The 12,905-nt window shown below is 38.4% G+C and overlaps 1 protein-coding gene across 2 annotated transcripts in view; it reads left to right on the plus strand.

Annotated features, from left to right (window-relative positions):
* The first annotated feature begins 1,710 nt into the window (after positions 1–1,710).
* The window catches only part of LOC134635744 (roundabout homolog 2-like), an 82,548-nt gene continuing 71,353 nt past the window's right edge, over positions 1,711–12,905 (plus strand). For both annotated transcript variants that reach the window (XM_063485249.1, XM_063485250.1), the window contains exons 1-2: positions 1,711–2,220; positions 5,410–5,736. In XM_063485249.1, the coding sequence (XP_063341319.1) occupies positions 1,974–2,220; positions 5,410–5,736 (574 nt within the window). In that variant the 5' untranslated portion in view covers positions 1,711–1,973. The remainder of the gene's footprint in view (positions 2,221–5,409; positions 5,737–12,905) is intronic.

The following is a 12,905-nucleotide window of genomic DNA, read 5'->3' on the forward strand; positions in this document are numbered from 1 at the left end:
TCTTTTTTTTAACCTTATGCAAGATCTCACATGCCAATACACAAATGCTTATGCAACATAACCTTTTTCAGGTGCATTCATTCATCTATTTTAATTGAGGGATACTTAAAAATACTTTTACTTAATAAGTAACTTAATTAATAACATTTGGGATTTTAAAATAAAGCACAGAACAAGCACCATATTATAGAATATGTGTTTGCATGATTCAGTGTTAATGATGAATAGCAGCATTATGTATCAAGTTATTTGCCACAATTACACTCACCACGTTCTTGAAGATTCCTCTGCATGTCATTAAAGTTCACCTTGATGGATTTTGTGAGGTTATTAATTTCTTGAAAAGCCTATTTATTATCTCCTCTTTGTACTTCCGAGAGGCAGGGCTGCTGTGGGCTAAGGTCACTTTGAACATCAAATTTTGAAAAACTGTCATTTGGTGTCAGGTCACTTAAAGCGACCATTCCTTTGTGGTTTGGCAGGAATGGTAATGCAGTACTTTATTCCTCCCAGATGACACTTAATGACAGTAATCTAGTTTTGGTAAAGGCTTGCCCTTTTAAGGCAAAGAGTTATAGACATAAAAAAGGTCTCCACAACACCAAGAACAAGGCTGCTGCCATAGGAAAAAAAGTATTTTGAAAACACAATTGTGTGATAAATGAGATCTATCCAGTGTAAATAATTCTGTTCACTTTACACCCCTTTCATACAGACTAATTTTAGTCATTGTCCACAATTATTATTCGATCTACTGCTGTGAACACAGCACTAAAAAATGCTTTAATTTCACTGGCCAGATCAATAGCACCTGATACAGCCTCATCTCATTCTCATCTAACAGTGAGGCACTGCGTTTATAATGCTATTGACAATATTGAGCAGTATTGACGAAAAAACTGGATAAGCGCCTCAGGCAGCGGGCATGAATGAAGTGCCATTTCTTCACAGCTGTACACCTTTGTAATAGCTCTCTCAACCATGAACATGAAAATAAAATGCCAGCTACTAAAAATCAGACAGCTTTGTTTCAATCGTTTTACTCAACCGTTCGTGTCTTTTGGCGGGGTGATGCAGGGTCAAGTTCAGGAGGAGACAAATGATAACAGAAATGATGCATCAGCTCTGCGAGAGCACATCTGCAAGATAAAGGAGGAATGTTTGTGTGCTGGATAAACAAAATGGCTCTAGTATATCTAGTTGCAGGTGCAATGTTGGGAATGGGAATAATGTGTTGGGGGATCTAACACCGAGTCTCTAAAAGTATAAACCGAGCAAGTGTATGTTACGTATTCTGATGTTTTAATTCATTCAAACGGAGATGAACTAGCTAAATATATATTTATACATATATAATAACATTTTGAAATAACAGTTAGGAATAATAAGGCGTGCTTTAAGATATTATCAGTCCAAGGACATAAAAATTGAATGAAAGGAAATAAAATCTAATAGAAGCCAGCCAAAACAGCGCGCTTTCATTTACTCGACACTGATCATGTTGCTGACTATGCCTATGAGTATATCAGCTGTCTGTGATCTCCTTGAAAAACAGAAAGAAAGAAAACGACTCCTGACCATAGCTGTACCAGTTCAGATCTAAACTGCTGCTGAGTTTTAATGCTCAGATTTATTGTGCTTGTTACATTCGCGCGGCTTTTTCTCCCAGGGCAGGAGCGAGGAGAGGAGGGGCTGAGCTGTGCTGCACCGTTCAGCTGCTCACCTCTCACTGAATCCCGTCTCCACCTTTCATCCCTCAACTTGTCCCACGTAGGGATGGATGAGTTCCACCGCCGTCGGACCTTGTAAAGTATCAGAACAATGCGTCTGAACTGGGGGACCGACAGTCACTGGAGGGTCTTTGGGCGTCGGTGATGTTTCCAATTGGTGACTGCAGAAACTGCCAACGTGTCGGCGAGTCGACAGACCACAGCTTACTGGTGCGCTCTTGGAGTGGGAGAATGGACATGTGAATGAGAACGATTTCCCTCGGCGGCTACAATAACTGTTTTGGTTTTTTTAGTTCACTAACTCGCAGTAGTAAATCGTCACAAAGTCTCACAAGTGAAAACAGGATTGATGAGATTCTTTTTCATTTTTTCATTTTTTGTTTCTGCTTGAGGAGGAATTCATGCGCCGATAGCTTACGAGGCCAATATGCCAGAATGGGTCCTCTACAGTATTTATTTTTCTGTGGACTTCTGCACACCCAGACCTATGGTAAGTTCGTACAGTGCATGCATCTCTTACTTAGAGTCGTGGTTAAAAAGATGTCTTGTCCCACGTTATGCTATAGAAAGAATAGTCAACTGTGACCCGATGCGTATTCGACCACAGTGATTCCAGCTTAAGTCCACCAAGAAGATACTGAGTATGGTACGTGATTAACAGCTGGCACCCCTGAATTCTTGGTCGTCATATTATATAGTATATACTTTCTTCCTTTTGCTTTTTAGTTTAGCCCCTGTGTAAGATATTGTTCCAGACCAACTATTTAATGGTTAGGTAGACAAAGTTGATTATTTATTTATACGGGGTACCCTTAGCTGAATACATTTCTTACTTGAATTAAATGTTTGACAGCTTTTCAATATTGAGTAATCTGACAGAAAAAAAAGGTCCAGGCAGGCAAACTTAACTTTTCCCCCCTATATCATCTAAGAAATTATATTGTCTGCTCTGTTCAGTGTTATGTTCTACTCATGTCGAAACCTATAATGGCTCCCGCTGGACCCACATATTGCTTTAATTCTCTTTATCTTGCGTCAGTCCTCACGTTCAGGTTGATCAGTTAACTTAATGGACCTTCTGCTGTCTCAAATTTGAAATCTCTAGTCTGACGTGGAGGCAGTGTACCTTCATATAGTCTTAAAATCTGTCCCAAGCTGTGCATGTGTTCAGTACAATAGGCCTTTTAACATAAACACTGTACGTACAAACATTCATTTGCACTTTTACATATCAAGAATCTGGTGTTGTTTAATCTCCTGAAGTGTTTTGTGCTACTTTGTCCCATATAGCACAAATCTGTGTCAGTAGAGTAAATGTGTGCAGGTGTAAGCACTACACAGCACATAAAGTGGCTTTTGAAATGGGTGTTTCCTGTACACTGGAAATGCTGAGTTTATATGGTACAGTGTGTCAATGCAGCACACAAGAGCAACAATGACTCTGCTATCATCTCATCTTTATGAAACCTGTAGTTGGGGGGCGGGTGTTGATTGAACGCTGAGGTCATCATAGGAGTTGAAGTTTGTATTGGACTCCTGCTGACAGGTGTTTCCGGTGATTGGCACACCACATTTTTCCTTACAGATGTAGATATATGTTAATACACATCCAGCATACAAATTCTTATGTTTTCAGTTAAATGAATCTTCCAAGTTATAAGCTGAAGCTTGTACTGGTAAAACAAGCTTAACCTGGCTGACCAGTGTCCACTGGTGTAAGCTCCCAAATAACTGCTTATTTTCTGCAAGGCTTCGAGGATGTGCTTCAGCACCATGGATAGTTCCCACTAAACTGACATGCTTGGGAAGAAAAATGAGACTCAAAGCTGGACCTGGACAAAATATGCCCCCCCCCCCCCCCCCTTTTTTTATGGTTTTAAATGTATCTAAATTTAACTCTTTACTTTCAGAATCCATCCAAATTATATCTGCTTTTTTAACCCCAATTTAAGGAGTTACATTTTTAAAAATCCAAATCTTTCCCTTCTTTTATCACTCATTTACATTCAGGGTCATAGTGTGCATGGAGCCTGCCCCGAGTAAGAAATAGACAACCCCCTCCTGATGAGATGCCAGTCTATCACAGGGCCAACAGACTGACAGGACCCCACAGGACCTTCTTGCTGTTAGATGACAGTACCAACCACTGAGCCAATGTGCCACCCACAACTTAAATCATCTAATTTAAATTCTGTTGTGTGACAGCACAAGCCTCAAACTCTGCATTAGCTACTGTGGAGACCGGGTAATGGGAAGACCAATTAAACAAAGCCAGTATTTCACAAAATATGTGTTTGTGTGACTTTGTAGAGCCACACAAATGTTATAGATTATAGAGTTTTAAAAGTATTTTTAATACGCAGTGTATCTCCCTGCTTTGGCATGCTGGTGCCAGCTAATGGAACGCTTTTTGTCAACAAACCTCTTAACATTATAGACCATCACATCAATTTTTATTCACTTTTGTGACTTTATTTCAGTTGCTGTAGAGCAGCCAATGATCACGGTTGCCCCTCTGCAGTTTGTATGATTTGTCCCCCTCACAGTTAAAAAGACAAGAGAGTGCCAAACATCACTTTGATTTATTTATTATATATCTTATTCATTTTCTCCTTAAGAAAGTCGAAAAAGTATGTTCTAGCAACTCAAACACTACACACTTGACTTGTTTGTATGCACACGACAGAGAAGACCTTTTAACTCAGATATTATAATGTGCTCATACACCATGGAACAGATGAAAGTTGTGAGATTGTCATGTCGGTAAACAAACACAGTGCCACTACATTCGGGTCATTACTCTGTGACATTTAGAGGTGGAATATATGAAACACCAGTGAATTGGTCAATAAATGGAAAAAAAACAAATCTGGCATTCTCGTGACATTTGATGGAGATCAGCTATCAAATACTGGGGGTTAAAACGTAAATATTATTTATGGCAAAATATAGCCGTTGATTTGTAAAGCACATAGTGAACTTTGCACATCCTTAGTGTTAAAGTACAAAGCAAAAAATCCATTGTAGCAGTTGCTGTTATACACCCATTGTGACAACATGTTTGATGATGTCAGTGTTTGATGGAACGTGTTAATGAAAAAGTTAATGAGATGTAATGACTCCTCAGCTCCTGTCTGTGAAAGTAAATATGGAAGCTTCAGTTTAGTAACACAGCATATTGTAGAGCAAATAAAAACCTGACACTAATCAGCTTTCTTTTTTTTCCAGGTACTGTAATCACATTATACTTTGTGTGTTCCACCAATCATATTTACAAATTGATACAGAGGCATGATTTACAGTTTAAATTGCAGTGGAAATCATTATTTTAGTGACAGATGAAAACCATTACTTATTTTCCAACATAATTCCCCAAGAATTCTCTCTGTCATCAGCTGTCATTATTTTAATCAAAAGAAGTATGGTAATCAACAATTCCCTGTTTTTCTCCTTTTTTTTAATTTTAGAGAAACTGTGATAAGCCAGTATTGCTTTACTGCTGTTGTATGACACAGTGCATTCTGAGTGTCTATTAACTTTTAAAGGTTGCTCATTCGTAGTTGCTATTGCTGTTTTTGGTAACTCAGGGGCTACCAACCTTTATCCCAAACATACTGTTGGTTAAAAAAGAAATATATGTGTATATGAAATAAACTTTATCATCATTCCTTTCCTTTAGGGTCTCGTCTTCGCCAGGAAGACTTCCCTCCCCGCATTGTGGAACACCCTTCTGACCTCATTGTGTCCAAGGGGGAGCCAGCCACTCTCAACTGTAAGGCAGAGGGTCGTCCACCGCCTACGGTGGAATGGTACAAAGACGGGGAGCGTGTTGAGACAAACAGGGAAAATCCCCGTTCCCACCGTATGCTGCTTCCCAGTGGGTCCCTCTTCTTCCTGCGCATCGTTCATGGACGGCGGAGCAAGCCAGACGATGGCATCTATGTTTGCGTGGCCCGAAACTATCTGGGGGAGGCCAAAAGCCGGAACTCATCTCTAGAAGTAGCACGTAAGTTTGACTTTTCATCGTGTCCCTCTAGGCACAAAGGTAATAACATGGTCAAAGAAATCTCAATGTTGCATGAAAAAAAGGGAAATAAATGAATATGGAGCATGGGTGAGGGTGGTAACCTTTTGTGGGGTATATGAAAATATGAAAATGTGCTAATATTGCATAAAAAAGTAGAGGTTAAATTAAGCAAACAATGTGGGGCTGTTTTGCTACTGTATATGTCATCTGATGTCATCTGTCACAGTGCACGCAAGATCACATAACCTTTCCGCTGAACCTACAAGTGTGTATTAATTTACCCAGCCGTGTGCATAACGTGTGTGCGCATATGTGTGTGAATATGTTTCCTGACTGCTAGTGAGACCTGTTTGGATGACCTGTTTGAGTAATGTATGGGCAAAGCTGTGAATCGCTCCAGGGAGGGAGAGCAAAAGGAGGCAGGATTTTAACCCAGCGAACTCCCTTTCAGTGTTTTGGATTTGGAAAGAAGCGGCCAGCTCCCAGCCAGTTCTCTCCCTGTGTGGGAGAAAGGCGCTCTGGGCTATTCACATTTCCATTATGTGCTAAACTGAGCTGATTTCTTGCCATGAACAAGATGCACACACGCTCGGACGCACATGCATGCACACACAAACACCCACACCGTCTCCCCTGCTCTGTGTTTATCATTAGCACAGATGGGGAATTCCATGCAAACAATATATTGCAATTTGGTTTTAAAATAATAATTAAAAAATATTTATACACCCATGGCATTCTGTTATATTTGCTTTTTTAATTCCAAAATAGGTGAATATAAGACATGAACCTAATGACTTGACTATGATGTACTACAGTTACATTACTACAGTTAAAACAAGAACATGTCAGAGTCAGAATTATGGCACTGTTGTGGCTTTAGCTGATTTGTCACCCTTGGCTTTATGGGGAAGTCACAGAATAGGAAGGGGGGGAAAAAACTGAGATAAGAACCATGAAGCTAATAGTAGCTCAAGACATTATCTGAAATCTCTGTGCCTTCTTTTTGTGCACCACATGATCTCTTTGCCTTATTGCTGTATTCAGTCGCTGTTGTCTTCTTTTACTGATGATACCTCGTCTTTGTTTCAAGACAGTGAACTGTCCTGGAAGTGCTGAGGCTTAAGGAGATGCTGGCAATGTAATAGGACATACAAATCGAGCCATAAGAATGAGTGTGTGTCTGTGTGTATGTGTGCGTCAGAGGATACAACATTGGCTTCCCCATACAAAACGAGACATTGTGGTGTCGGGTATTATAGCTGGTATTATCTAGCATCCCTGTCTCACTGTAATCGGAATTTACACTGCACTTTGTATCACATTTACACTGCACTTCTTGAGCTGTACAGTTGTCTTTGAAGATAGTGAATAATTCTTTCTCATAAAGAAACCAGAGACCCAAAACTGTCGTTATAGTGTCAAGAGACACATCTTCTGGCGGCTTCACTGATTCCCTTGACTGAATAGATGCCTACTTTATGAGCACAGTGACTGTGTCAGAGTGATTTTGTGGGGATTTTCTGGTTCTCCCTAAACACAATAAAGCTCATTTGTATGTTGTAGCTCAAACAGGCATTCTGAATTCATTTTCTGAGTTAATTCTCACATTCTTTGTCACTGTTAAAGCTGCAGCTACTTCTAAATTGTTTCTTGGTTTGTTTTTTTGTGAGAAACCTATGTTATGTGTAGCAACCATACATATGTTGTAAATGTGACTTACCCAAAATAAAGTAGCAACACCTAAATATTAGAAAATATAGAACTCAGCATAGCTCAGCAAAGCTTTAATATTCTTTGAAATGCATGAAATGCATCCTAGGATACATTCTTGAATCCACACCAATTGGTTTATATTTTTTGTATTCAAAGCACCATCTTGATCATTTTGAGGACATTTTGAAGGATCAGTGTTGGCTCTAAGGAGTACACCTCATGAGTACACTTCGTATTTCTAGATCGAGCCATACATATTTGGAGAATGACACTTTTTTGTGTGTATTTTTTCTTTCTACACCACCTTAGTTAATTTAAATCACACAAGCGAGATGTGATTGAGTGCAAACTTATGGCAGTAATTCAATGGATTTACCAAAAGTAAATTAAATGACTGCCTGAATTCTACAACCCATGGACATCACTAAATGTTGTTTCTGCTCTCTAAGTCCTTTACTGCCACCACCTTTAGTTCCTGTTTTTTGTGGGTCTTTCTACCTTCAATTTATTTTTCTTTAATAAAAGAAAAGTACGCTCTATTGAGCTGAGATCAGGTGACTAACAAGGCCATTGAAGAGTTTCCCATTCTGTCGCCTTGAGAAACTCTTAGGTTGCTTTTGCTGCGCTCTGATTAATTATATATTTGCACTGTGAAGTGCTGTCTGATCAGTTTTGCAGCATTTGGCTGAGTCTGAGCAGAGAAGTAGCACTAGCATAACCTGCTAGTGCTACTTCTTTAAGCAGTCACATCATCAATAACCACTCGGTTCCACAGGCAGCCATACATGCCATAACATTACTTTCACCATGTTTGACAGATGATGTGGTATGCTTTGGATCACAAACTGTTTCTCTCCTTCGCCATACTTTTCACTCCTCATAATTGTAGAACAAGCTAAGCTTGGTTTCATATGTCCAAAGATTTTTTTTTTTTCAAAACGTTTCACATTTTTTCTGGCAACGTCAATTGACCAATATTTACATTTATGTAGACAACTTTGACAGTGATACACCTACCCCCACAAGATGACTTGACTTGGTTAGATGTTATTTTTTGGTGTTGCTGTTCTTGTCAGTGCATTTGTTCTTTTTTAGCAATGTATCAGATGTTTAATTTCCCAATTCTAACTTTATTATTTTGATTTCCACCCTAATAATGGCCTTCACATGAATCAATCTTCATTGATGTCCACTGCAGTGGTGTACAGAAGCAAAACTAAAAACAAAAAATAAATGGTCCAAATACTCATTAATCTATTTGTACAGCTCAGTATATCTTATCTATTATAAGGAAGCCCAGAATAGGATCCACGTATTTTCAGTATGTATTATATTTAAAGTAACTGCCTTGTGTACATAGTGTCAAGGGATAATTTTTGTTTTCCACGGCCTTTCTTACATAAAGGACAGTACATGCCCGGCAGATTTTAGTCTTCTCTGTGTAATTCAGAATATCATGGCTACAGGGATGCATAATCACATGACTCCTCCAGGGACTGCAGGTTCCTGCCAGTATTACTGCAGCCAAAGTTGTCATGCAATGCTCCGGGTGGGAGCAAACGGGTATATGAAAGTGCTGTGGGGATGATCTGACAGTGAGTCTAGCTCTAGAATTGTCTGTTTCTTTAGGAGTCCACACACATCCTCAGATTTTCTAATGGGCTGTAGCATTGTATCTTAACCAGTGGCTCAGAAAATGTAGCTAACTAGAGGGGTGCTGCTCCCTCGGGTACATTTGTGCTATACAAGCTCAATTTTGGTGGTTCGTCATGCATTTTGTGAGCTTGAGTCTGAGTGAAATTTGAAGAGACATTATTCATTCCGTGTGATGCAAAACACTTCAGCTGTTTAAGATGGCAGCAAAGCTTAAAATATGTAAATTATGCAGATATGCCAGACAAATCTACAGCTGACAGCCTGGCATCAACAAATGATGTACCTCACAACATTTGTTTGTCATATAAATTAGCCAGTCCATACTAAAACATCTATTTGCACACATATTCCCCCCCCCCCCCCCCCCCCCTTACGCCTTAACAGGGTTCATGTTAAAGAATTAATAGTAACAGTGCAAATTTAAATTACATGTTTTTGTGTTGTTGTTGAGAATCATCTAAAAGGACAGACAAAATGTTAGTTTTTCTTGAAATCTGAAGAAATTATTGTGCATAACTCACCATTTCTTTATTTCCTCCATTATTTGATTTGCTACTCACTTAACACATTGGCATATTTTAAAGTCTTTGCCTTTAACTTCCTTCTTGTGCCTAATCATCTAGCTTCAGGCTGACTTCAATACAACTGTGATGTCTACAGGGACAGTATTAACATATTTTCATACCATCTGCATGGTTATTCCTTACTTGTTAAATCTTTTAGCGCACTGTGGATATTTTCCAGCACCGTGGTTTTTCAGAGGAAATGTTTTACATTTACATTGACTCTTAGCTGAGCAAGACTGAACTAACCCTGAATAAGTAGAAGTGGAAAAAAATGAAGGCTAGAGAGCATAAATTTTATCCTGTGGACAATGGGAGCATATTTATTTTCTAAGCTGATGGACTATAGCAAGGCACGAAACAGAAGAATTTTCAGCCTTGTCGAGATTCTATTTCCTGTCTGTCTTATTTGGTGTATATCTGACACAAATGATAACATCAGCTATTTCAAAGGAAAAAAAATACCTGTTTATTATTAGAATGTCATGTATTTTTTTCTTGATAAACAAGACCCATTGTGTTTTTGCTACTGTTGCAACATGTCACCTGAATCTCACATCCAAGTATGTAATTTTAATAATCAACAGTCACCTGCTGTCAGTGTGTACAATCACACTTGGCCAACCACTGAGGCAGCTTTTTTACATATTCACTCTGTTAAGTTAGACATTACAGCTGAGCGCTACTTCTGAGCAACGTGAACAAACAACTGTGCAACCTCCAGGCCACCAGTGGACTGGCACTAATCATCAGAGTGAGTGGCTGTTGATGGAATTAGAACAGCTTCCTCAAACTATTAAGAGAAGGGACAGAAAGACATAAACGGTGATGTTTTGAAGGGAGTTGTGGGCGGAGAGGCGGCGGATGCGAGGGTATTCATTAGCACCAAACTCAAGAACAAGATGAGTCCCCTTCTGTTCAACTGTGCTAGGAGAATTAGATGTATAGTCACTCAGCCAGACAATCATCAATTAAATCCTCACAGTCTCAGACAACTAGTGAACTAAGCAGAAACAATGCTAGATAAATCTAGTGCTAGATTTTTATTTTTATTTTTACCATAGTTCCCTATGGTAATCGTTTTTGCTGAAATATTGAACACAAAATTTTGGAATTTTAGTATAATAGAAGAATAAATTCATTTACTGACAGTTTGATTTCAGACTGAAATCTGCGAGGTGGGACATGTGAAAAAGTCTTCAGCTGCCCATAACGTCTTTAAATTTTGCCTGGAAAATGGGAAAATAGGTGCAGTGATTCATTGAAACATGTTCAAACATAAATGGAAATAAACTATATAAGTTAAAAGGACAGTTTGTACAATTCTTGAAAGTCAGTATTTGGTAAGACTTTCTTTGTTTTTTAGCACTATCTGAATTCTTTTTGATTGTTGGATTTCTTGTAATTTCTTCAAGTAGTTTTCAGGAATAGTTCATCAGGCGTCTTTTATCTAAAGCTTTTTTTTGTTTGCTTTTGTTCTGTTCTCCACCATAGAACCAAGTCCGCCAGAGCTTCTCTTTATATTTTTACATGGTGTACTGCCATTTTTGGGAGCATTACAAGTTGCTATACATCAATACAACCATTATATCCCAAATGTAATAATATGTATGCATTAAGTCCATAGTAAGTACATAAATTGCAAAAAAAGTGCAATAAATTACAAAAAAAAAAAAAAAAAAAATAGTTTTTGTTTTTTAAACATATTTCTAGTTAGAGAAATTTCAGAGGTATATACTTCAAATCTGTAAATACAAAAAAGTTGCACAAAATAGTTTCCAACCACAGGAAATTAATTTTGAATGTCTTCATAGTTTTATTTTTTAGACACATCAATTTTTATATACTGCAGGAAAAACGAAAATAAATATTATATTACAAATTTGCCCCAAAAAAAACAAAACAGCATGTGCATCAAAATAAACTATTTCCAACAGTGCAATTTGAGTTCTAAGTGTCCCAGAAACTATACAGAAAAGCATAAACTCAAACGTGACATTTAAAACACCAGTATAGGTTTATAAAGGCCCTAAAGGAAAAAAATACGTTTTCCACGAAACATGACGTCACTTCCGGTTTTGTCAGGTAATGGCAGACATGCGTTTGTTCATGCTGAAGTCTATTCCAACATACGAAGTGCTATGAACAGCTGATTGGATCGGCAAAAGCGTGTTTCTGGAATATTATGTTTTTGTTGCTGCAAGTGCTCTTTTTTCAATTTTTGCAAAGCCATATGTGGAAGGAAATCGAGGACAAGCTGAATGCATAAGATGTAAGTACAACTCCTCCGGTTTCCTATGCAAAATACATTTTTGCGCTAGCTTATGTGGTTGCAATTCTACTGGGATTTAAAAATAGTTCCGCAAAGCGGGGAGTTCTGCTCCAATAGGCCTTAAAGGGTTAAGATGGTCCCACTCTGCTTCAATATTGTTGACATCTGGCCAATGAGGAGGCCAAGCTATGACTGATAATGTTCCACGGTGTGATCTTCTTTCTAGGTGTGCTTTTTGGAAGTGTGTTTGGAATCATTGCCAAGCTGAAAAATAAAGCAGTTGACAATTGATTTACAGGTGATATACATGCAGCCCCAAATCATGACAGACCCTCCTCCGGGTTTAACGGGTTTCCTGACCTTCTCTGGACATATGGATGAGGCTTTGGACCAGAATTTGATTCGTCACTTCACAAGACCTGTTGCTGCTGATTTTCAGTCTCCTCCTTGTTTATTTGGCATACCATAGATTTTTCTCAGTGAACAGTAGATAGATCAGAATAAATATCAGATCCATCTCTCAGGTCCTATGTCAGGTCTTTGATGGAGTTATTCCATTTTCCAAAGGGAATGACATAGCTTTTTAGGCCTAAAGCTTCTTTGTTTTGTCCTCATTTAAAAAAAAAAAAATACTGCACACCATGCCAAGACAGGCCAAGTTTTCAAATAATAGCTCTTTAGGAATCATCCTGTTGGTGCAAAAATATTATTTTCTACCTATTCTCTAAAATTATTGCCCACCACATGTTAAGTGGTCTTTTATGTGTTGACAGAACATTCCTCTGAATATGGTCTAGTACAAGAACTGCATAAAAAAATGTCCAAAAGAAGCCCAGAAAATATTACCTTTTGCTTTAGTCCAATTTAAATAATTTTTTAAAAAGGGTTGCTCCTTGGAAACCATATATAAAGAAGAGCACTAAAAAAAAGTTGAGCTACCA

Source organism: Pelmatolapia mariae, linkage group LG10_11, assembly GCF_036321145.2.
Source record: "Pelmatolapia mariae isolate MD_Pm_ZW linkage group LG10_11, Pm_UMD_F_2, whole genome shotgun sequence".
Taxonomy (NCBI): domain Eukaryota; kingdom Metazoa; phylum Chordata; class Actinopteri; order Cichliformes; family Cichlidae; genus Pelmatolapia; species Pelmatolapia mariae.